Below are 25,000 nucleotides of genomic sequence, written 5' to 3'. Positions count from 1 at the left end.
AGGTTTTTACTGAAGAAGACCAAATCGCCAGGCAACGGAGACGATGACGGCATGGAGGCGGCTTCCATGGCGACAGATCCCGACGCCAAGGAAGCCAAGCCCCGCCCTTTACCCCCCGTCGGACTGCCTCCCTCACATCCAGAGGGTGCAGCGCTGCCTTCAATCAAAAAGGAGAGCCCTGACAGGCCGGTTGAGACTGCGGATGCCCCAGTCCACGTCCCCTCGTCCGCTGGCAGCACACATCCTGGCAAACAGGAAGCGGAAGTGGTTACAAACTCCCAAATTGCGGTGCGGCCTAAAAGCAGTCCCTTCGGGGGAGTGAAGAGGGAGGAAGACGAGGATGGAGAGAGGGCAGGACCATCTGGTCAGTGCGCTGTCCATCCTTCCTCCTCCTCTTCCTCTCCTCCCTCCGCTCCCTTCATCCCTTTCTCTGGAGGGGGTCAGAGGCTGGGGGGGCCGGGGGTGAGCGGTGTAGGAGCATCATCATCATCATCATCATCATCATCATTGGTTGGCGGGCCGCCTAAAGCCAAGAAATGTAAACCCAACAACACCAAGGTGAGACCTGTAGTCCAACCCAACGTCTTCTCAATGTACTCGGTTGATAAGAGCCAAGTACATGTGAATAGATACATGAATGATAGATGGTATGTTCTAGATGTTCTGTTTCTATCTCTCAGCGCCAAGCCAGTGCCAAACAGGATGACTGGGCCGTGGTAGAGGAGGTTCTGCAGGTAATGTTGCTGGGGTTGATGTTGTTCTGATGGGCTGAACAGACCATGTCACGAACAAAAGACTTCCATGGAGAAATCCCAGTCTTTCACTCAGAGGCCTGTTGAGAGTCTCCCCTATTGTTTATGTGGAAACCGAGTCAGACAGATACACATTTCTACTGTTGTCATGTCTGCAGCCGTTGAGATGCCTCACCTCTCTCTCTCTCTCTGTCTCCTCCACAGCCGGTGGACAGGGAGCCCCTGGTCTACCACATGGACTCTGGGGCGCATCGCTACGGCAACGAACAGGACTTGCCAGACGAGTTCTTTGAGGTGACTGTGGACGACATCCGCAAACGCTTCGCTCAGCTGAAGAGTGAGAGGTGGGACTGAGAGAGAGGAGAGACTGAGAGAGAGGAAGAGGAGAGACTGAGAGAGGAAGAGGGGAGGAGAGACTGAGAGAGGAAGAGGGGAGGAGAGACTGAGAGAGGAAGAGGGGAGGAGAGACAGAGAGAGGAAGAGGGGAGGAGAGACAGAGAGGGGAGGAGAGACAGAGAGGGGAGGAGAGACAGAGAGAGGAAGAGGGGAGGAGAGACAGAGAGAGGAAGAGGGGAGGAGAGACAGAGAGAGGAAGAGGGGAGGAGAGACAGAGAGAGGAAGAGGGGAGGAGAGACAGAGAGAGGAAGAGGGGAGGAGAGACAGAGAGAGGAAGAGGGGAGGAGAGACAGAGAGAGGAAGAGGGGAGGAGAGACAGAGAGAGGAAGAGGGGAGGAGAGACAGAGAGAGGAAGAGGGGAGGAGAGACAGACAGAGAGAGGAAGAGGGGAGGAGAGACAGACAGAGAGAGGAAGAGGGGAGGAGAGACAGACAGAGAGAGGAAGAGGGGAGGAGAGACAGAGAGAGGAAGAGGGGAGGAGAGACAGAGAGAGGAAGAGGGGAGGAGAGACAGAGAGAGGAAGAGGGGAGGAGAGACAGAGAGAGGAAGAGGGGAGGAGAGACAGAGAGAGGAAGAGGGGAGGAGAGACAGAGAGAGGAAGAGGGGAGGAGAGACAGAGAGAGGAAGAGGGGAGGAGAGACAGAGAGAGGAAGAGGGGAGGAGAGACAGAGAGAGGAAGAGGGGAGGAGAGACAGAGAGAGGAAGAGGGGAGGAGAGACAGAGAGAGGAAGAGGGGAGGAGAGACAGAGAGAGGAAGAGGGGAGGAGAGACAGAGAGAGGAAGAGGGGAGGAGAGACAGAGAGAGGAAGAGGGGAGGAGAGACAGAGAGAGGAAGAGGGGAGGAGAGACAGAGAGAGGAAGAGGGGAGGAGAGACAGAGAGAGGAAGAGGGGAGGAGAGACAGAGAGAGGAAGAGGGGAGGAGAGACAGAGAGAGGAAGAGGGGAGGAGAGACAGAGAGAGAGGAAGAGGGGAGGAGAGACAGAGAGAGGAAGAGGGGAGGAGAGACAGAGAGAGAGGAAGAGGGGAGGAGAGACAGAGAGAGGAATAGGGGAGGAGAGACAGAGAGAGGAAGAGGGGAGGAGAGATAGAGAGGAAGAGGGGAGGAGAGATAGAGAGGAAGAGGGGAGGAGAGACAGAGAGGAAGAGGGGAGGAGAGACAGAGAGGAAGAGGGGAGGAGAGACAGAGAGAGGTAGAGGAGTGACAGAGAGAGGTAGAGGAGTGACAGAGAGAGGTAGAGGAGTGACAGAGAGAGGAAGAGGAGAGACAGAGAGAGGAAGAGGAGAGACAGAGAGAGGAAGAGGAGAGACAGAGAGGAAGAGGAGAGACAGAGAGGAAGAGGAGAGACAGAGAGGAAGAGGAGAGACAGAGAGGAAGAGGAGAGACAGAGAGGAAGAGGAGAGACAGAGAGGAAGAGGAGAGACAGAGAGGAAGAGGAGAGACAGAGAGGAAGAGGAGAGACAGAGAGGAAGAGGAGAGACAGAGAGGAAGAGGAGAGACAGAGAGGAAGAGGAGAGACAGAGAGGAAGAGGAGAGACAGAGAGGAAGAGGAGAGACTGAGAGAGGAAGAGGAGAGACTGAGAGAGGAAGAGGAGAGGAGAGACAGAGAGAGAGAGGGAGAGGAGAGACAGAGAGAGGAAGAGGAGAGACAGAGAGAGGAAGAGGAGAGACAGAGAGAGGAAGAGGAGAGGAAGAGGAGAGACAGAGAGAGGAAGAGGAGAGGAGAGACAGAGAGAGGAAGAGGGGAGGAGAGACAGAGAGGAAGAGGGGAGGAGAGACTGAGAGAGGAAGAGGAGAGACTGAGAGAGGAAGAGGAGAGACTGAGAGAGGAAGAGGAGAGACTGAGAGAGGAAGAGGAGAGACAGAGAGGAAGAGGAGAGACTGAGAGAGGAAGAGGAGAGACTGAGAGAGAGGAAGAGGAGAGACTGAGAGAGAGGAAGAGGGGAGGAGAGACTGAGAGAGAGGAAGAGGAGAGACAGAGAGATGAAGAGGGGAGGAGAGACTGAGAGAGGGGAGGAGAGACTGAGAGAGGGAGAGGAGAGACTGAGAGAGGGAGAGGAGAGACTGAGAGAGGGAGAGGAGAGACTGAGAGAGGGAGAGGAGAGACTGAGAGAGGGAGAGGAGAGACTGAGAGAGGGAGAGGAGAGACTGAGAGAGGGAGAGGAGAGACAGAGAGAGGAATAGGGGAGGAGAGATAGAGAGAGGTAGAGGAGTGACAGAGAGAGGTAGAGGAGTGACAGAGAGAGGAAGAGGAGAGACAGAGAGGAAGAGGAGAGACAGAGAGGAAGAGGAGAGACAGAGAGGAAGAGGAGAGACAGAGAGGAAGAGGAGAGACAGAGAGGAAGAGGAGAGACAGAGAGGAAGAGGAGAGACAGAGAGGAAGAGGAGAGACAGAGAGGAAGAGGAGAGACAGAGAGGAAGAGGAGAGACAGAGAGGAAGAGGAGAGACAGAGAGGAAGAGGAGAGACAGAGAGAGGAATAGGGGAGGAGAGATAGAGAGAGGTAGAGGAGTGACAGAGAGAGGTAGAGGAGTGACAGAGAGAGGAAGAGGAGAGACAGAGAGGAAGAGGAGAGACAGAGAGGAAGAGGAGAGACAGAGAGGAAGAGGAGAGACAGAGAGGAAGAGGAGAGAGAGAGAGGAAGAGGAGAGACAGAGAGGAAGAGGAGAGACAGAGAGGAAGAGAGAGAGACAGAGAGGAAGAGGAGAGACAGAGAGAGAAGAGGAGAGACAGAGAGGAAGAGGAGAGACAGAGAGGAAGAGGAGAGACTGAGAGGAAGAGGAGAGACAGAGAGGAAGAGGAGAGACAGAGAGGAAGAGGAGAGACAGAGAGGAAGAGGAGAGACAGAGAGGAAGAGGAGAGACAGAGAGGAAGAGGAGAGACAGAGAGGAAGAGGAGAGACAGAGAGGAAGAGGAGAGACAGAGAGGAAGAGGAGAGACAGAGAGGAAGAGGAGAGACAGAGAGGAAGAGGAGAGACAGAGAGGAAGAGGAGAGACAGAGAGGAAGAGGAGAGACAGAGAGGAAGAGGAGAGACAGAGAGAGGAAGAGGAGAGGAGAGACAGAGAGAGGGAGAGGAGAGGAGAGACAGAGAGAGGGAGAGGAGAGACAGAGAGAGGGAGAGGAGAGACAGAGAGAGGGAGAGGAGAGACAGAGAGAGGAAGAGGAGAGACAGAGAGAGGAAGAGGAGAGACAGAGAGAGGAAGAGGAGAGACAGAGAGAGGAAGAGGAGAGACAGAGAGAGGAAGAGGAGAGACAGAGAGAGGAAGAGGAGAGACAGAGAGAGGAAGAGGGGAGGAGAGACTGAGAGAGGAAGAGGGGAGGAGAGACAGAGAGAGGAAGAGGAGAGACAGAGAGAGGAAGAGGAGAGACAGAGAGATGAAGAGGGGAGGAGAGACAGAGAGATGAAGAGGGGAGGAGAGACAGAGAGAGGGAGAGGAGAGACAGAGAGAGGGAGAGGAGAGACAGAGAGAGGAAGAGGAGAGGAGAGACAGAGAGAGGAAGAGGAGAGGAGAGACAGAGAGAGGAAGAGGAGAGGAGAGACAGAGAGAGGAAGAGGGGAGGAGAGACTGAGAGAGGAAGAGGAGAGACTGAGAGAGAGGAAGAGGGGAGGAGAGACTGAGAGAGAGGAAGAGGAGAGACAGAGAGATGAAGAGGGGAGGAGAGACTGAGAGAGGGGAGGAGAGACAGAGAGGGAGAGGAGAGACAGAGAGAGGGACAGAGAGAGGAATAGGGGAGGAGAGATAGAGAGAGGTAGAGGAGTGACAGAGAGAGGTAGAGGAGTGACAGAGAGAGGAAGAGGAGAGACAGAGAGGAAGAGGAGAGACAGAGAGGAAGAGGAGAGACAGAGAGGAAGAGGAGAGACAGAGAGGAAGAGGAGAGACAGAGAGGAAGAGGAGAGACAGAGAGGAAGAGGAGAGACAGAGAGGAAGAGGAGAGACAGAGAGGAAGAGGAGAGACAGAGAGGAAGAGGAGAGACAGAGAGGAAGAGGAGAGACAGAGGAAGAGGAGAGACAGAGAGGAAGAGGAGAGACAGAGAGGAAGAGGAGAGACAGAGAGGAAGAGGAGAGACAGAGAGGGAAGAGGAGAGACAGAGAGGAAGAGGAGAGACAGAGAGGAAGAGGAGAGACAGAGGAAGAGGAGAGACAGAGAGGAAGAGGAGAGACAGAGAGGAAGAGGAGAGACAGAGAGGAAGAGGAGAGACAGAGAGGAAGAGGAGAGACGGAGAGGAGAGACTGAGAGAGGGAGAGGAGAGACTGAGAGAGGGAGAGGAGAGACAGAGAGAGGGAGAGGAGAGACAGAGAGAGGGAGAGGAGAGACAGAGAGAGGGAGAGGAGAGACAGAGAGAGGGAGAGGAGAGACAGAGAGAGGGAGAGGAGAGACAGAGAGAGGAAGAGGAGAGACAGAGAGAGGAAGAGGAGAGACAGAGAGAGGAAGAGGAGAGACAGAGAGAGGAAGAGGAGAGACAGAGAGAGGAAGAGGAGAGACTGAGAGAGGAAGAGGAGAGACTGAGAGAGGAAGAGGAGAGACTGAGAGAGGAAGAGGAGAGACTGAGAGAGGAAGAGGAGAGACTGAGAGAGGAAGAGGAGAGACTGAGAGAGGAAGAGGAGAGACTGAGAGAGGAAGAGGAGAGGAGAGACTGAGAGAGAGGAAGAGGGGAGGAGAGACTGAGAGAGAGGAAGAGGAGAGACTGAGAGAGAGGAAGAGGAGAGACAGAGAGATGAAGAGGGGAGGAGAGACTGAGAGAGGGAGAGGAGAGACTGAGAGAGGGAGAGGAGAGACTGAGAGAGGGAGAGGAGAGACTGAGAGAGGGAGAGGAGAGACTGAGAGGAGGAGAGACTGAGAGAGGGAGAGGAGAGACTGAGAGAGGGAGAGGAGAGACTGAGAGAGGGAGAGGAGAGACTGAGAGAGGGAGAGGAGAGACAGAGAGAGGAAGAGGGGAGGAGAGATAGAGAGAGAGAGAGGACAGACAGAGAGAGGAAGAGGAGAGACAGAGAGAGGAAGAGGGGAGGAGAGACTGAGAGAGGAAGAGGAGAGACTGAGAGAGGAAGAGGGGAGGAGAGACTGAGAGAGAGGAAGAGGGGGGAGAGACTGAGAGAGAGGAAGAGGAGAGACAGAGAGATGAAGAGGGGAGGAGAGACAGAGAGAGGGAGAGGAGAGACAGAGAGAGGGAGAGGAGAGACAGAGAGAGGGAGAGGAGAGACAGAGAGAGGAATAGGGGAGGAGAGATAGAGAGAGGTAGAGGAGTGACAGAGAGAGGAAGAGGGGAGGAGAGACTGAGAGAGGAAGAGGAGAGACTGAGAGAGGAAGAGGAGAGACTGAGAGAGGAAGAGGAGAGACAGAGAGAGAGGAAGAGGGGAGGAGAGACTGAGAGAGAGGAAGAGGGGAGGAGAGACTGAGAGAGAGGAAGAGGAGAGACAGAGAGATGAAGAGGGGAGGAGAGACAGAGAGAGGAATAGGGGAGGAGAGATAGAGGTAGAGGAGTGACAGAGAGACAGAGAGAGGAAGAGGGGAGGAGAGACTGAGAGAGGAAGAGGAGAGACTGAGAGAGGAAGAGGAGAGACAGAGAGAGAGGAAGAGGGGAGGAGAGACTGAGAGAGAGGAAGAGGGGAGGAGAGACTGAGAGAGAGGAAGAGGAGAGACAGAGAGATGAAGAGGGGAGGAGAGACTGAGAGAGGGAGAGGAGAGACAGAGAGAGGGAGAGGAGAGACAGAGAGAGGAATAGGGGAGGAGAGACAGAGAGAGGAAGAGGAGAGACAGAGAGGAAGAGGAGAGACAGAGAGGAAGAGGAGAGACAGAGAGGAAGAGGAGAGACAGAGAGGAAGAGGAGAGACAGAGAGGAAGAGGAGAGACAGAGAGGAAGAGGAGAGACAGAGAGGAAGAGGAGAGACGGAGAGACAGAGAGAGGGAGAGGAGAGACAGAGAGAGGGAGAGGAGAGACAGAGAGAGGAAGAGGAGAGACAGAGAGAGGAAGAGGAGAGACAGGGAGAGGAAGAGGAGAGACAGAGAGAGGAAGAGGGGAGGAGAGACAGAGAGGAAGAGGGGAGGAGAGACTGAGAGAGGAAGATAGGAGGATAGACTGAGAGAGGAAGAGGGGAGGAGAGACAGAGAGGAAGAGGAGAGACTGAGAGAGGAAGAGGAGAGACTGAGAGAGGAAGAGGAGAGACAGAGAGAGAGGAAGAGGGGAGGAGAGACTGAGAGAGAGGAAGAGGGGAGGAGAGACTGAGAGAGAGGAAGAGGAGAGACAGAGAGATGAAGAGGGGAGGAGAGACTGAGAGAGGGGAGGAGAGACTGAGAGAGGGGAGGAGAGACTGAGGAGGAGAGACTGAGGAAGAGGTGGGGGAGAGACTGAGAGAGGGGAGGAGAGACTGAGAGAGGAGGAGAGACTGAGGAAGAGGTGGGGGAGAGACTGAGGAAGAGGTGGGGGAGAGACTGAGGAAGAGGTGGGGGAGAGACTGAGGAAGAGGTGGGGGAGAGACTGAGGAAGAGGTGGGGAGAGAGAGAGAGAGGAAGAGAGAGACAGAGAGAGAAGAGGAGAGAGAGACAGAGAGAGAAGAGAGAGGAGAGACAGAGAGGAAGAGGAGAGACAGAGAGGAAGAGGAGAGACAGAGAGGAAGAGAGAGACAGAGAGGAAGAGGAGAGACAGAGAGGAAGAGGAGAGACAGAGAGGAAGAGGAGAGACAGAGAGGAAGAGGAGAGACTGAGAGAGGAAGAGGAGAGACTGAGAGAGGAAGAGGAGAGGAGAGACAGAGAGAGAGAGGGAGAGGAGAGACAGAGAGAGAAGAGGAGAGAGAGAGAGAGGAAGAGGAGAGACAGAGAGAGGAAAGAGGAGAGGAAGAGGAGAGACAGAGAGAGGAAGAGGAGAGGAGAGACAGAGAGAGGAAGAGGAGAGGAGAGACAGAGAGAGGAAGAGGGGAGGAGAGACTGAGAGAGGAAGAGGGGAGGAGAGACTGAGAGAGGAAGAGGAGAGACTGAGAGAGGAAGAGGAGAGACTGAGAGAGGAAGAGGAGAGACTGAGAGAGGAAGAGGAGAGACTGAGAGAGGAAGAGGAGAGACTGAGAGAGGAAGAGGAGAGACTGAGAGAGAGGAAGAGGAGAGACTGAGAGAGAGGAAGAGGAGAGACTGAGAGAGAGGAAGGGGAGAGAGACTGAGAGATGAAGAGGGGAGGAGAGACTGAGAGAGGGGAGGAGAGACTGAGAGAGGGAGAGGAGAGACTGAGAGAGGGAGAGGAGAGACTGAGAGAGGGAGAGGAGAGACTGAGAGAGGGAGAGGAGAGACTGAGAGAGGGAGAGGAGAGACTGAGAGAGGGAGAGGAGAGACAGAGAGAGGGAGAGGAGAGACAGAGAGAGGAATAGGGGAGGAGAGATAGAGAGAGGTAGAGGAGTGACAGAGAGAGGTAGAGGAGTGACAGAGAGAGGTAGAGGAGTGACAGAGAGAGGAAGAGGAGAGACAGAGAGGAAGAGGAGAGACAGAGAGGAAGAGGAGAGACAGAGAGGAAGAGGAGAGACAGAGAGGAAGAGGAGAGACAGAGAGGAAGAGGAGAGACAGAGAGGAAGAGGAGAGACAGAGAGGAAGAGGAGAGACAGAGAGGAAGAGGAGAGACAGAGAGGAAGAGGAGAGACAGAGAGGAAGAGGAGAGACAGAGAGGAAGAGGAGAGACAGAGAGGAAGAGGAGAGACTGAGAGGAAGAGGAGAGACTGAGAGGAAGAGGAGAGACAGAGAGGAAGAGGAGAGACAGAGAGGAAGAGGAGAGACAGAGAGGAAGAGGAGAGACAGAGAGGAAGAGGAGAGACTGAGAGAGGAAGAGGAGAGGAGAGACAGAGAGAGGGAGAGGAGAGGGAGAGAGAGACAGAGAGGAGAGACAGAGAGAGGGAGGAGAGAGACAGAGAGAGGAAGAGGAGAGACAGAGAGAGGAAGAGGAGAGACAGAGAGAGGAAGAGGAGAGACAGAGAGAGGAAGAGAGAGAGAGAGAGAGAGGAAGAGAGAGAGACAGAGAGAGGAAGAGGAGAGACAGAGAGAGGAAGAGGAGAGACAGAGAGAGGAAGAGGGAGAGGAGAGACTGAGAGAGGAAGAGGGGAGGAGAGACAGAGAGAGGAAGAGGAGAGACAGAGAGATGAAGAGGGGAGGAGAGACAGAGAGAGGGAGAGGAGAGACAGAGAGAGGGAGAGGAGAGACAGAGAGAGGGAGAGGAGAGACAGAGAGAGGAAGAGGAGAGGAGAGACAGAGAGAGGAAGAGGAGAGGAGAGACAGAGAGAGGAAGAGGGGAGGAGAGACTGAGAGAGGAAGAGGGGAGGAGAGACTGAGAGAGGAAGAGGAGAGACTGAGAGAGGAAGAGGAGAGACAGAGAGGAAGAGGAGAGACTGAGAGAGAGGAAGAGGGGAGGAGAGACTGAGAGAGAGGAAGAGGAGAGACAGAGAGATGAAGAGGGGAGGAGAGACTGAGAGAGGGGAGGAGAGACAGAGAGGGAGAGGAGAGACAGAGAGAGGGAGAGGAGAGACAGAGAGAGGAATAGGGGAGGAGAGATAGAGAGAGGTAGAGGAGTGACAGAGAGAGGTAGAGGAGTGACAGAGAGAGGAAGAGGAGAGACAGAGAGGAAGAGAGAGAGACAGAGAAGAGAGACTGAGAGAGGAAGAGGAGAGACAGAGAGGAAGAGGAGAGACAGAGAGGAAGAGGAGAGACAGAGAGGAAAGAGAGAGACAGAGAGGAAGAGGAGAGACAGAGAGGAAGAGGAGAGACAGAGAGGAAGAGGAGAGACAGAGAGGAAGAGGAGAGACAGAGAGGAAGAGGAGAGACAGAGAGGAAGAGGAGAGACAGAGAGGAAGAGGAGAGACAGAGAGGAAGAGGAGAGACAGAGAGGAAGAGGAGAGACAGAGAGGAAGAGGAGAGACAGAGGAAGAGGAGAGACAGAGAGGAAGAGGAGAGACAGAGAGGAAGAGGAGAGACAGAGAGGAAGAGGAGAGACAGAGAGGAAGAGGAGAGACTGAGAGAGGGAGAGGAGAGACTGAGAGAGGGAGAGGAGAGACTGAGAGAGGGAGAGGAGAGACAGAGAGAGGGAGAGGAGAGACAGAGAGAGGGAGAGGAGAGACAGAGAGAGGGAGAGGAGAGACAGAGAGAGGGAGAGGAGAGACAGAGAGAGGGAGAGGAGAGAGAGAGAGAGGAGAGAGAGAGAGACAGAGAGAGGAAGAGGAGAGACTGAGAGAGAGGAAGAGGAGAGACTGAGAGAGAGGAAGAGGAGAGACAGAGAGAGGAAGAGGAGACTGAGAGAGAGGAAGAGGAGACTGAGAGAGGAAGAGGAGAGACTGAGAGAGGAAGAGGAGAGACTGAGAGAGGAAGAGGAGAGACTGAGAGAGGAAGAGGAGAGACTGAGAGAGGAAGAGGAGAGACTGAGAGAGGAAGAGGAGAGACTGAGAGAGGAAGAGGAGAGACTGAGAGAGGAGAGGAGAGGAGAGACTGAGAGAGAGGAGAGAGGAGGAGAGACTGAGAGAGAGGAAGAGGAGAGACTGAGAGAGAGGAAGAGGAGAGACAGAGAGATGAAGAGGGAGGAGAGACTGAGAGAGGGAGAGGAGAGACTGAGAGAGGGAGAGGAGAGACTGAGAGAGGGAGGAGAGACTGAGAGAGGGAGAGGAGAGACTGAGAGAGAGAGAGAGAGAGACTGAGAGAGGGAGAGGAGAGACTGAGAGAGGGAGAGGAGAGACTGAGAGAGGGAGAGGAGAGACTGAGAGAGGGAGAGGAGAGACTGAGAGAGGGAGGGAGAGACTGAGAGAGGGAGAGGAGAGACTGAGAGAGAGAAGAGGAGAGACTGAGAGAGAGGAAGAGGAGAGACAGAGAGATGAGAGGGGAGGAGAGACTGAGAGAGAGGAGAGGAGAGACTGAGAGAGGAGAGAGAGAGACTGAGAGAGGGAGAGGAGAGACTGAGAGAGGAGAGAGGAGAGACTGAGAGAGGGAGAGGAGAGACTGAGAGAGGGAGAGGAGAGACTGAGAGAGGGAGAGGAGAGACTGAGAGAGGGAGAGGAGAGACTGAGAGAGGGAGAGGAGAGACTGAGAGAGGGAGAGGAGAGACTGAGAGAGGGAGAGGAGAGACTGAGAGAGGGAGAGGAGAGACTGAGAGAGGGAGAGGAGAGACAGAGAGAGGGAGAGGAGAGACAGAGAGAGGAAGAGGGGAGGAGAGATAGAGAGAGGTAGAGGAGTGACAGAGAGAGGAAGAGGAGAGACAGAGAGAGGAAGAGGGGAGGAGAGACTGAGAGAGGAAGAGGAGAGACTGAGAGAGGAAGAGGGGAGGAGAGACTGAGAGAGAGGAAGAGGGGAGGAGAGACTGAGAGAGAGGAAGAGGAGAGACAGAGAGATGAAGAGGGGAGGAGAGACAGAGAGAGGGAGAGGAGAGACAGAGAGAGGGAGAGGAGAGACAGAGAGAGGGAGAGGAGAGACAGAGAGAGGAATAGGGGAGGAGAGATAGAGAGAGGTAGAGGAGTGACAGAGAGAGGAAGAGGGGAGGAGAGACTGAGAGAGGAAGAGGAGAGACTGAGAGAGGAAGAGGAGAGACTGAGAGAGGAAGAGGAGAGACAGAGAGAGAGGAAGAGGGGAGGAGAGACTGAGAGAGAGGAGAGGGGAGGAGAGACTGAGAGAGAGGAAGAGGAGAGACAGAGAGATGAAGAGGGAGAGGAGAGACAGAGAGAGGAATAGGGAGGAGAGATAGAGGTAGAGGAGTGACAGAGAGACAGAGAGAGGAAGAGGGGAGGAGAGACTGAGAGAGGAAGAGGAGAGACTGAGAGAGGAAGAGGAGAGACAGAGAGAGAGGAAGAGGGGAGGAGAGACTGAGAGAGAGGAAGAGGGGAGGAGAGACTGAGAGAGAGGAAGAGGAGAGACAGAGAGATGAAGAGGGGAGGAGAGACTGAGAGAGGGAGAGGAGAGACAGAGAGAGGGAGAGGAGAGACAGAGAGAGGAATAGGGGAGGAGAGACAGAGAGAGGTAGAGGAGTGACAGAGAGAGGAAGAGGAGAGACAGAGAGGAAGAGGAGAGACAGAGAGGAAGAGGAGAGACAGAGAGGAAGAGGAGAGACAGAGAGGAAGAGGAGAGACAGAGAGGAAGAGGAGAGACGGAGAGACAGAGAGAGGGAGAGGAGAGACAGAGAGAGGAGAGAGGAGAGACAGAGAGAGGAAGAGAGAGAGACAGAGAGAGGAAGAGGAGAGACAGGGAGAGAGGAAGAGGAGAGACAGAGAGGAAAGGGGAGGAGAGACAGAGAGAGGAAGAGGGGAGGAGAGACTGAGAGAGGAAGATAGGAGGAGAGACTGAGAGAGGAAGAGGGGAGGAGAGACAGAGAGGAAGAGGAGAGACTGAGAGAGGAAGAGGAGAGACTGAGAGAGGAAGAGGAGAGACAGAGAGAGAGGAAGAGGGGAGGAGAGACTGAGAGAGAGGAAGAGGGGAGGAGAGACTGAGAGAGAGGAAGAGGAGAGACAGAGAGATGAAGAGGGGAGGAGAGACTGAGAGAGGGGAGGAGAGACTGAGAGGGGAGGAGAGACTGAGGAGGAGAGACTGAGGAAGAAGGTGGGGGAGAGACTGAGAGAGGGGAGGAGAGACTGAGAGAGGAGGAGAGACTGAGGAAGAGGTGGGGGAGAGACTGAGGAAGAGGTGGGGGAGAGACTGAGGAAGAGGTGGGGGAGAGACTGAGGAAGAGGTGGGGGAGAGACTGAGGAAGAGGTGGGGGAGAGACTGAGAAAGAGGTGGGGGAGAGACTAAGAGGGGAGGAGAGGTGGGGGAGAGATGAGTGTTCAAACATGGAAGGAGAGAGGGATGGAGGAAGAGAGAGGGATGGAGGAAGAGAGAGGGATGGAGGAAGAGAGAGGGATGGAGGAAGAGAGAGGAAATGAAAAGTGAGAGGAAATGAAAAGTGAGAGGTGACACTGGGTAAGAAGGAGATGGGAGGAGAAGTTAGTTAGTACAGTTACAGTTAGTGAGTCATTTAGCAGACACTCTGATCCAGAGAGACTTACAGTTAGTGAGTCATTTAGCAGACACTCTGATCCAGAGAGACTTACAGTTAGTGAGTCATTTAGCAGACGCTCTGATCCAGAGAGACTTACAGTTAGTGAGTCATTTAGCAGACGCTCTGATCCAGAGAGACTTACAGTTAGTGAGTCATTTAGCAGACACTCTGATCCAGAGAGACTTACAGTTAGTGAGTCATTTAGCAGACACTCTGATCCAGAGAGACTTACAGTTAGTGAGTCATTTAGCAGACACTCTTATCCAGAGAGACTTACAGTTAGTGAGTCATTTAGCAGACACTCTGATCCAGAGAGACTTACAGTTAGTGAGTCATTTAGCAGACACTCTGATCCAGAGAGACTTACAGTTAGTGAGTCATTTAGCAGACGCTCTGATCCAGAGAGACTTACAGTTAGTGAGTCATTTAGCAGACACTCTGATCCAGAGAGACTTACAGTTAGTGAGTCATTTAGCAGACACTCTGATCCAGAGAGACTTACAGTTAGTGAGTCATTTAGCAGACACTCTGATCCAGAGAGACTTACAGTTAGTGAGTCATTTAGCAGACACTCTGATCCAGAGAGACTTACAGTTAGTGAGTCATTTAGCAGACACTCTGATCCAGAGAGACTTACAGTTAGTGAGTCATTTAGCAGACACTCTTATCCAGAGAGACTTACAGTTAGTGAGTCATTTAGCAGACACTCTGATCCAGAGAGACTTACAGTTAGTGAGTCATTTAGCAGACACTCTTATCCAGAGAGACTTACAGTTAGTGAGTCATTTAGCAGACACTCTGATCCAGAGAGACTTACAGTTAGTGAGTCATTTAGCAGACACTCTGATCCAGAGAGACTTACAGTTAGTGAGTCATTTAGCAGACACTCTTATCCAGAGAGACTTACAGTTAGTGAGTCATTTAGCAGACACTCTGATCCAGAGTCATTTAGCAGACACTCTGATCCAGAGAGACTTGCAGTTAGTGAGTCATTTAGCAGACACTCTGATCCATAGAGACTTGCAGTTAGTGAGTCATTTAGCAGACACTCTGATCCAGAGTCATTTAGCAGACACTATGATCCAGAGAGACTTACAGTTAGTGAGTCATTTAGCAGACACTCTGATCCAGAGAGACTTACAGTTAGTGAGTCATTTAGCAGACACTCTGATCCAGAGAGACTTACAGTTAGTGAGTCATTTAGCAGACACTCTGATCCAGAGAGACTTACAGTTAGTGAGTCATTTAGCAGACACTCTGATCCAGAGAGACTTACAGTTAGTGAGTCATTTAGCAGACACTCTGATCCAGAGAGACTTACAGTTAGTGAGTCATTTAGCAGACACTCTGATCCAGAGTCATTTAGCAGACACTATGATCCAGAGAGACTTACAGTTAGTGAGTCATTTAGCAGACACTCTGATCCAGAGAGACTTACAGTTAGTGAGTCATTTAGCAGACACTCTGATCCAGAGAGACTTACAGTTAGTGAGTCATTAAGCAGACACTCTGATCCATAGAGACTTGCAGTTAGTGAGTCATTTAGCAGACACTCTGATCCAGAGTCATTTAGCAGACACTATGATCCAGAGAGACTTACAGTTAGTGAGTCATTTAGCAGACACTCTGATCCAGAGAGACTTACAGTTAGTGAGTCATTTAGCAGACACTCTGATCCAGAGAGACTTACAGTTAGTGAGTCATTTAGCAGACACTCTTATCCATAGAGACTTACAGTTAGTGAGTCATTTAGCAGACACTCTGATCCAGAGAGACTTGCAGTTAGTGAGTCATTTAGCAGACACTCTGATCCATAGAGACTTGCAGTTAGTGAGTCATTTAGCAGACACTCTGATCCAGAGTCATTTAGCAGACACTATGATCCAGAGAGACTTACAGTTAGTGAGTCATTTAGCAGACACTCTGATCCAGAGAGACTTACAGTTAGTGAGTCATTTAGCAGACACTCTGATCCAGAGAGACTTACAGTTAGTGAGTCATTTAGCAGACACTCTGATCCAGAGAGACTTATAGTTAGTGAGTCATTTAGCAGACACTCTGATCCAGAGAGACTTACAGTTAGTGAGTCATTTAGCAGACACTCTGATCCAGAGAGACTTACAGTTAGTGAGTCATTTAGCAGACACTCTGATCCAGAGAGACTTACAGTTAGTGAGTCATTTAGCAGACACTCTGATCCAGAGAGACTTACAGGAGCGACGAGGGTTAAGTGCTTTGCTCAAAGGCACATTGACAGATGTTCTTATCTAGGCTGTTTGGGGATTCAAACCCGCGACATTTCGGTTACTGGCCCAATGCTTTTAACTGCTTGGCTACGTGTCATGAGCAGATCTGGGGTCAGTTTTGACATCCTGGATTTGGTGAGTTAGGATAACCCAATGTATAAACAAAAGTAAGAAGAGCAGATCTGGGGTCAGTTTTGACCTTCTAATGGTTAAGGTCTGATAGCAGTCAGTTAGGGAACTTCTATATGGGTTTATATATATATACTCAAATTACAGTTTGCCAATGACTTAATTAGACGCTTTGGGGAGAGACTGTGGGGAATGCTGGGAAACGTTGCTGTGTGGTATGTGCTTGCGCCTGATTGGTTCTTTATGATGTCTTCTTCAAAAGAGATGTCTGCCTCCCCCGTTCTCTGTGTGACACCACACCAGACAGATTACCAAGGCTAGAATTACGTTGACCACAGTGATCTAACACACACACACACACACACACACACACACACACACACACACACACACACACACACACACACACACACACACACACACACACACACACACACACACACACACACACACACACACACACACACACACATCAAAAGGTTAACTGTAAATCATCTCTCTTGCTCTCTCCTCTCTCTTTATCTCTCCCTCTCCCCTCTCTTTTTCTCTCTCTCTCTCTCTCTCTCTCTCTCTCTCTCTCTCGCTCTCTCTCTCTCGCTCTCTCTCCCCCTCTCCCATCTCTCTTCTCACCTCTCTCCTCACCCCTCTCCCTCTCCTTTCTCCCTTTAGGAGGGTACTAGAGGAGGCTCCTCTGATGACTAAAGCTCTGAGAGAATCTCAGATGAAGGATAAGATGGACAGATACCCCCGAGTGAGTTGTGTGGGTGAATGTGTGTCAGATACCCTTGAATTTCTCCTACATTTACATGGAATCGACCACTAACCTGGAGGTGGATGCCAATAGTGATCCTAAATCTGTTACTACAGTAACATTAGCTGTGTGTGTGTGTGTGTGTGTGTGTGTGTGTGTGTGTGTGTGTGTGTGTGTGTGTGTGTGTGTGTGTGTGTGTGTGTGTGTGTGTGTGTGTGTGTGTGTGTGTGTGTGTGTGTGTGTCCAGGTAGTTCTGAGGGTCCAGTTCCCTGACAGATGTGTTCTACAGGGATTCTTCAGACCTCTAGAGACAGGTAGATCTCTCTCTTTCTGTCTCTCTTCCTCTATCCCCTTCTGTCTCCTTGTATTAGTAACTATGTGTTGACTCTAGAGACAGCTAGTTGATATCTATCTGACATTAGAATCACACTGGAACCATAGAGATGTGATGGAATAACCATTAGAATCACACTGGAACCATAGAGATGTGATGGAATAACCATTAGAATCACACTGGAACCATAGAGATGTGATGGAATAACCATTAGAATCACACTGGAACCATAGAGATGTGATGGAATAACCATTAGAATCACACTGGAACCATAGAGATGTGATGGAATAACCATTAGAATCACACTGGAACCATAGAGATGTGATGGAATAACCATTAGAATCACACTGGAACCATAGAGATGTGATGGGAACCACTGGAACCATAGAGATGTGATGGAATAACCATTAGAATCACACTGGAACCATAGCGATGTGATGGAATAACCATTAGAATCACACTGGAACCATAGCGATGTGATGGAATAACCATTAGAATCACACTGGAACCATAGAGATGTGATGGAATAACCATTAGAATCACACTGGAACCATAGAGATGTGATGGAATAACCATTAGAATCACACTGGTAGATTGATGGAATAACTGAATCCACTGGAACCAGAGATGTGATGGCTCATTGAATCACACTGGAACCATAGCGATGTGATGGAATAACCATTAGAATCACACTGGAACCATAGAGGATGTGATGGAATAACCATTAGAATCACACTGGAACCATAGAGATGTGATGGAATAACCATTAGAATCTCACTGGAACCATAGAGATGTGATGGAATAACCATTAGAATCACACTGGAACCATAGAGATGTGATGGAATAACCATTAGAATCACACTGGAACCATAGAGATGTGATGGAATAACCATTAGAATCACACTGGAACCATAGCATGTGATGTGAATGGAATAACCATTAGAATCACACTGGAACCATAGAGATGTGATGGAATAACCATTAGAATCACACTGGAACCATAGAGATGTGATGGAATAACCATTAGAATCACACTGGAACCATAGAGATGTGATGGAATAACCATTAGAATCACACTGGAACCATAGAGATGTGATGGAATAACCATTAGAATCACACTGGAACCATAGAGATGTGATTGAATAACCAGGTGATTTTCAACTGTCCGTCCAGTTGCTGCTCTGAGGCACTTTGTGAAGAGCCACCTGCAGGACCCCCAACTACCCTTCTACCTGTGTGAGTATCGTTACTCTCTCCGTCTCTCTCTCTCTCGCTCCGTCTCTCTCTCGCTCCTCTCTCTCTCTCTCGCTCCGTCTCTCTCTCGCTCCGTCTCTCTCTCTCTCTCTCTCGCTCCGTCTCTCTCTCTCTCGCGCCGTCTCTCTCTCTCTCTCTCGCTCCGTCTCTCTCTCTCGCTCCGTCTCTCTCTCTCTGTCTCGCTCCGTCTCTCTCTCTCTCTCTCGCTCCGTCTCTCTCTCTCTCTCTCTCGCTCCGTCTCTCTCTCTCTCTCTCTCGCTCCGTCTCTCTCTCTCTCTCGCTCCGTCTCTCTCTCTCTCTCTCTCTCTCGCTCCGTCTCTCTCTCTCGCTCCGTCTCTCTCTCGCTCCGTCTCTCTCGTTCGTCTCTCTCCGTTCCGTCTCTCTCGTTCCGTCTCTCGTTCCGTCTCTCTCTCGTTCCGTCTCTCTCTCGTTCCGTCTCTCTCTCTCCGTCTCTCTCTCGCTCCGTCTCTCTCTCGCTCCGTCTCTCTCTCTCCGTCTCTCTCTCGCTCCGTCTCTCTCTCGCTCCGTCTCTCTCTCGCTCCGTCTCTCTCTCGCTCCCTCTCTCTCTCCCTCTCTCTCTCTCTCTCTCGCTCCGTCTCTCTCTCTCGCTCCGTCTCTCTCGCTCCGTCTCTCTCGCTCCGTCTCTCTCTCTCGCTCCGTCTCTCTCTCGTTCCGTCTCTCTCTCGCTCCGTCTCTCTCTCGCTCCGTCTCTCTCTCGCTCCGTCTCTCTCTCTCTCTCTCTCGCTCCGTCTCTCGCTCTCTCTCTCCGTCTCTCGCTCTCTCTCCGTCTCTCGCTCTCTCTCGCTCCGTCTCTCGCTCTCTCGCTCCGTCTCTCTCTCTCCCTCTCTCTCTCTCTCGCTCTCTCTCTCTCTCGCTCCGTCTCTCTCTCTCGCTCCTCTCGCTCCGTCTCTCTCTCCGTCTCTCTCTCGCTCTCTCTCTCTCCGTCTCTCGTCTCTCTCCTCTCCGTCTCCGTCTCTCTCTCTCTCTCGTCTCTCTCTCTCGCTCCGTCTCTCTCTCTCTCGCTCCGTCTCTCTCTCTCTCTCGCTCCGTCTCTCTCTCTCTCGCTCCCTCTCTCTCTCTCTCGCTCGTCTCCTCTCTCTCTCCGTCTCTCTCTCCTCTCTCTCTCTCTCTCGCTCCGTCTCTCTCTCGCTCCGTCTCTCTCTCTCGCTCCGTCTCTCTCTCTCTCGCTCCGTCTCTCCTCTCTCCGTCTCTCCTCTCGTCTCTCTCTCTCTCTCGCTCCGTCTCTCTCTCTCGCTCCCTCCGCTCTCCGTCTCTCTCTCTCTCTCTCTCGCTCCGCTCCGTCTCTCTCGCTCCGTCCTCTCTCGCTCCGTCTCTCTCTCTCTCCGTCTCCTCTCTCTCTCTCGCTCCGTCTCTCTCTTGCTCTCTCTCTCGCTCCGTCTCTCTCGCTCCTCTCTCTCGCTCCGCTCGCTCCGTCTCTCTCTCTCTCGCTCCGTCTCTCTCTCTCTCTCTCTCTCGCTCCGTCTCTCTCGCTCCGTCTCTCTCTCTCGCTCCGTCTCTCTCCTCTCCGCTCCTCTCTCGCTCCGTCTCTCGCTCTCCGTCTCTCTCGCTCCGTCTCTCTCTCTCTCTCCGTCTCTCTCTCTCGCTCCTCTCTCTCTCTCTCTCTCTCGCTCCGTCTCTCTCTCTCTCTCGCTCCTCCTCTCTCTCTCTCGCTCCGTCTCTCTCTCTCTCTCTCCGTCTCTCTCTCTCCGTCTCTCTCTCTCTCTCCGTCTCTCGCTCTCTCTCTCCGTCTCTCGCTCTCTCTCCGTCTCTCTCTCTCGCTCCGTCTCTCGCTCTCTCTCGCTCGTCTCTCGCTCTCTCTCTCCGTCTCTCGCTCCGTCTCTCTCGCTCCGTCTCTCTCTCTCCGCTCCGTCTCTCTCTCTCTCTCTCTCGCTCCTCTCTCGCTCCGTCTCTCTCTCGCTCCGTCTCTCTCGTCTCTCTCTCTCTCTCTCTCGCTCCGTCTCTCTCTCTCTCCGTCTCTCTCTCTCGCTCCGTCTCTCTCTCGCTCCTCTCTCTCCGTCTCTCGCTCTCTCTCTCTCTCTCTCTCTCGTCTCCGTCTCTCTCCGCTCTCGTCTCTCTCTCTCGCTCCGTCTCTCTCTCTGTCTCGCTCCGTCTCTCTCTCTGTCTCGCTCCTCTCTCGCTCCGTCTCTCTCGTCTCTCTCTCTCTCTCTCTCTCTCGCTCCGTCTCTCTCTCTCTCGCTCCGTCTCTCTCTCTCTCGCTCGTCTCCGTCTCTCTCTCGCTCCGTCTCTCGCTCTCTCGCTCCGTCTCTCTCGCTCCGTCTCTCTCTCTCGCTCCGTCTCTCTCTCTCGCTCCGTCTCTCTCTCTCGCTCCGTCTCTCTCTCTCGCTCCGTCTCTCTCTCTCGCTCCGTCTCTCCTCTCTATCTCTCTCTCGCTCCGTCTCTCTCTCTCCGTCTCCGCTCCGTCTCTCTCGCTCCGTCTCTCTCTCTCGTCTCCGCTCTCTCCGTCTCTCTCTCTCTCTCCGTCTCTCCGTCTCTCTCTCTCTCTCTCGCTCCGTCTCTCTCTCTCTCTCGCTCCGTCTCTCTCTCTCTCTCGCTCCGTCTCTCTCTCTCTCTCTCGCTCCGTCTCTCTCTCTCGCTCCGTCTCTCTCTCTCTCTCTCTCTCTCTCTCTCTCCGCTCTCTCTCTCTCGCTCCGTCTCTCTCTCTCTCGCTCCGTCTCTCTCTCTCTCTCCGTCGTCTCTCTCTCTCTCTCTCTCGCTCCGTCTCTCTCTCTCTCGCTCCGTCTCTCTCTCTCTCTCTCGTCTCTCTCTCTCTCTCTCCGTCTCTCAATTCAATTCAATTCAAGGCTTTATTGGCATCATATGTTAACATTCTCTCTCAAAGTGAATATATAAAGTGAAAAACAACAAATTAACAGCTCAGAAGTTTAAAAACAGTAAAGACATTACAAATGTCATATTATATATATATATATATATATATATATATATATATATATATATATATATATATATATATATATATATATATATATACAATGTACAAATAGTTAAAGGACACAAGATAAAATGAATAAGCATAAATATGGGTTGTATTTACAATGGTGTTTGTTCTTCACTGGTTGCCCTTTTCTCTGGCAACAGGTCACAAATCTTGCTGCTGTGATGGCACACTGTGGAATTTCACCCAAAAGATATGGGAGTTTTTCAAAATTGGATTTGTTTTCGAATTCTTTGTGGATCTGTGTAATCTGGGGAAATATGTCTCTCTGGTCTCATTGGGCAGGAGGTTAGGAAGTGCAGCTCAGTTTCCACCTCATTTTGTGGGCAGTGAGCACATAGCCTGTCTTCTCTTGAGAGCCATGTCTGCCTCAGCCTTTCTCTCAGCAAGGCTATGCTCACTGAGTCTGTACATCTCTCTCTCTCTCACTCCGTCTCTCTCTCTCTCTCGCTCCGTCTCTCTCTCGCTCCGTCGCTCTCTCTCTCGCTCCGTCGCTCTCTCTCTCTCCGTCTCTCTCTCTCTCCGTCTCTCTCTCTCTCCGTCTCCTCTCGCTCCATCTCTCTCTCTCGCTCCGTCTCTCTCCGTCTCTCTCTCTATATCTCTCTCTCTCTCTCCCCATCTCTCTCTCTTGCTCCATCTCTTTCTCTCTCTCGCTCCATCTCTTTCTCTCTCTCGCTCTCGCTCCATCTCTCTCTCTCGCTCCATCTCTCTCTCATCTCTCAATCAACTTTATACTGAACACAAATATAAAAGTTACATGCAACAATTTAAACGATTCTAATGAGTCACAGTTCATATAAGGAGATCAGTCAATTGAAATACATTTTTGTCCCTGATCTCTGTGGATTTCAGTCAGCGCACTCCCTCGACTTGAGACTTCCGTTGTGTTGTGTGACAGACCTTCACATTTTAGTGGTCTTTTATGTGTAATGATCATGCTGTTTAATCAGCTTCTTGATATGTCACACCTGTCAGGTGCATGGATTATCTTGGCAAAGGAGAAATGCTCACTAACATGGATGTAAACACATTATTGCAAAACATATTTTATTTCAGCTCATGAAACCAACACTTCACATGTTGTTTTATATTTTTGTTCAGTATATTTATGAAGCCCTTATTATATCAGCAAGCAATGTAGATGTAGCAGCACAGTGACTAGAAGAGACAGGGAGGGTGGAACCAGCAGGTCTGAGACAAGGTAGCACGTCTGGTGAACAGGTCAGGGGTCCATAGCCGCAGGCAGAACAACAGAACCTCGATTGGCAGCATGACTGGGGAGGGGGACAGCCAGGAGTCCTGAGGCATGGCCCTAGAGCTCAGGTCCTCAGGGGGGAGGGACATCCAGGAGTCCTGAGGCATGGCCCTAGAGCTCAGGTCCTCAGGGGGGAGAGACAGCCAGGAATCCTGAGGCATGGCCCTAGAGCTCAGATCCTCAGGGGGGAGGGACAGCCAGGAGTCCTGAGGCATGGCCCTAGAGCTCAGGTCCTCAGGGGGGAGGGACATCCAGGAGTCCTGAGGCATGGCCCCTAGAGCTCAGGTCCTCAGGGGGGAGGGACATCCAGGAGTCCTGAGGCATGGCCCCTAGAGCTCAGGTCCTCAGGGGGAGGGACAGCCAGGAGTCCTGAGGTATGGCCCCTAGAGCTCAGGTCCTCAGGGGGGAGGGACAGCCAGAGTCCTGAGGCATGGCCCTAGAGCTCAGGTCCTCGGGGAGGGGAGGCCTCTGCTCTTTCCCCAGCTCAGGTCCTGCCAGGCATGGCCCTAGAGCTCAGGTCCTCAGGGGGGAAGGACAGACAGGAGTCCTGAGACATGGCCCCGAGAGCTCAGGTCCTCAGGGGGAGGGACAGACAGGAGTCCTGAGGCATGGCCCTAGAGCTCAGGTCCTCAGGGGGAGAGACAGCCAGGAGTCCTGAGGTATGGCCCCTAGAGCTCAGGTCCTCAGGGGGAGGGACAGTTGAGTCCTGAGGCATGGCCCTAGAGCTCAGGTCCTCAGGGGAGGGATGGGGACAGAGAGGGAGAGGATGATCTCTCCATCTCCCTCTCTCATTTTGGATATAAAATCATTATTTCCTCTCTTCCAGTCATCGCTCCCCCTAAAACCATTCTGGAGGACCCAACAGCCACCCTCTTCCAGGTAAGCCCTCTTCCTCCCTACAGGTAAGGACCCAACAGCCACCCTCTTCCAGGTAAGCACCCCCCCTACAGGTAAGACTCTCCATGTCTCTAAAGAACAGAATGAAATTGGACTCCTCCTCTCTCTCTGTTGCTCTTTTCTCTCCTGTCCTCCTCCTCCTCCTCTCTCTCTGTTGCTCTTTTCTCTCCTGTCCTCCTCCTCCTCTCTCTCTCTGTTGCTCTTTTCTCTCCTGTCCTCCTCCTCCTCCTCTCTCTCTCTGTTGCTCTTTTCTCTCCTCCTCCTCCTCCTCTCTCTCTCTCTGTTGCTCTTTTCTCTCCTGTCCTCCTCCTCCTCTCTCTCTGTTGCTCTTTTCTCTCCCTGTCCTCCTCCTCCTCTCTCTCTCTCTCTGTTGCTCTTTTCTCTCCTGTCCTCCTCCTCTCTCTCTCTGTTGCTCTTTTCTCTCCTGTCCTCCTCCTCCTCTCTCTCTCTGTTGCTCTTTTCTCTCCTGTCCTCCTCCTCCTCCTCTCTCTCTGTTGCTCTTTTCTCTCCTGTCCTCCTCCTCCTCCTCTCTCTCTGTTGCTCTTTTCTCTCCTGTCCTCCTCCTCTCTCTCTGTTGCTCTTTTCTCTCCTGTCCTCCTCCTCTCTCTCTGTTGCTCTTTTCTCTCCTGTCCTCCTCCTCCTCCTCTCTCTCTGTTGCTCTTTTCTCTCCTGTCCTCCTCCTCCTCCTCTCTCTCTGTTGCTCTTTTCTCTCCTGTCCTCCTCCTCCTCCTCCTCTCTCTCTGTTGCTCTTTTCTCTCCTGTCCTCCTCCTCCTCTCTCTCTGTTGCTCTTTTCTCTCCTGTCCTCCTCCTCCTCTCTCTCTGTTGCTCTTTTCTCTCCCTGTCCTCCTCCTCTCTCTCTGTTGCTCTTTTCTCTCCTGTCCTCCTCCTCCTCTCTCTCTGTTGCTCTTTTCTCTCCTGTCCTCCTCCTCTCTCTCTGTTGCTCTTTTCTCTCCTGTCCTCTCCTCCTCTCTCTGTTGCTCTTTTCTCTCCTGTCCTCCTCCTCTCTCTCTCTGTTGCTCTTTTCTCTCCTGTCCTCCTCCTCCTCTCTCTCTCTGTTGCTCTTTTCTCTCCTGTCCTCCTCCTCCTCTCTCTCTCTGTTGCTCTTTTCTCTCCTGTCCTCCTCCTCCTCTCTCTCTCTGTTGCTCTTTTCTCTCCTGTCCTCCTCCTCTCTCTCTGTTGCTCTTTTCTCTCCTGTCCTCCTCCTCTCTCTCTCTGTTGCTCTTTTCTCTCCTGTCCTCCTCCTCCTCTCTCTCTCTGTTGCTCTTTTCTCTCCTGTCCTCCTCCTCCTCCTCTCTCTGTTGCTCTTTTCTCTCCTGTCCTCCTCCCTCCTCTCTCTCTGTTGCTCTTTTCTCTCCTGTCCTCCTCCTCCTCCTCTCTCTGTTGCTCTTTTCTCTCCTGTCCTCCTCCTCCTCTCTCTGTTGCTCTTTTCTCTCCTGTCCTCCTCCTCCTCCCTCCCTCTCTCTCTGTTGCTCTTTTCTCTCCTGTCCTCCTCCTCCTCCTCTCTCTGTTGCTCTTTCTCTCCTGTCCTTTTTCTCTCCCTCCTCTCTCTCTGTTGCTCTTTTCTCTCCTGTCCTCCTCCTCCTCCTCTCTCTGTTGCTCTTTTCTCTCCTGTCCTCCTCCTCCTCCTCTCTCTGTTGCTCTTTTCTCTCCTGTCCTCCTCCTCCTCTCTCTGTTGCTCTTTTCTCTCCTGTCCTCCTCCTCCTCTCTCTCTGTTGCTCTTTTCTCTCCTGTCCTCCTCCTCCTCCTCTCTCTGTTGCTCTTTTCTCTCCTGTCCTCCTCCTCCTCCTCTCTCTGTTGCTCTTTTCTCTCCTGTCCTCCTCCTCTCTCTCTCTGTTGCTCTTTTCTCTCCTGTCCTCCTCCTCCTCCTCTCTCTCTGTTGCTCTTTTCTCTCCTCCTCCTCCTCTCTCTCTGTTGCTCTTTTCTCTCCTGTCCTCCTCTCTGTTGCTCTTTTCTCTCCTGTCCTCTCTGTTGCTCTTTTCTCTCCTGTCCTCCTCCTCCTCTCTCTCTGTTGCTCTTTTCTCTCCTGTCCTCCTCCTCCTCTCTCTCTCTGTTG

General features: G+C 52.2%; 2 protein-coding genes across 2 annotated transcripts in view; one reads left to right on the top strand and one right to left on the bottom strand.

Moving 5' to 3' along the window:
• The window catches only part of LOC124019158 (tether containing UBX domain for GLUT4-like), a gene marked incomplete at its 3' end in the record, with an annotated part of 48,465 nt that extends 25,537 nt beyond the window's left edge, over positions 1 to 22,928 (top strand). The window contains 7 exon segments of the mRNA XM_046334550.1: positions 3 to 558; positions 681 to 734; positions 957 to 1,096; positions 16,169 to 16,250; positions 16,498 to 16,564; positions 17,758 to 17,820; positions 22,876 to 22,928. Of these exon segments, the coding sequence (XP_046190506.1) occupies positions 3 to 558; positions 681 to 734; positions 957 to 1,096; positions 16,169 to 16,250; positions 16,498 to 16,564; positions 17,758 to 17,820; positions 22,876 to 22,928 (1,015 nt within the window).
• A 17-nt stretch (positions 22,929 to 22,945) lies between these two features.
• Positions 22,946 to 25,000, bottom strand: part of LOC124019151 (tether containing UBX domain for GLUT4-like) — a 39,223-nt gene continuing 37,168 nt past the window's right edge. Inside the window, exon 15 of the mRNA XM_046334530.1 lies at positions 22,946 to 22,993. Coding sequence (XP_046190486.1) covers positions 22,946 to 22,993 — 48 coding nt within the window. The remainder of the gene's footprint in view (positions 22,994 to 25,000) is intronic.

This window comes from Oncorhynchus gorbuscha, unplaced genomic scaffold (genome assembly GCF_021184085.1).
Source record: "Oncorhynchus gorbuscha isolate QuinsamMale2020 ecotype Even-year unplaced genomic scaffold, OgorEven_v1.0 Un_scaffold_723, whole genome shotgun sequence".
In the NCBI taxonomy this organism is placed as follows: domain Eukaryota; kingdom Metazoa; phylum Chordata; class Actinopteri; order Salmoniformes; family Salmonidae; genus Oncorhynchus; species Oncorhynchus gorbuscha.
Note: the sequence above shows the minus strand (reverse complement) of the source record. Positions and strands in the feature narration are given on the sequence as shown.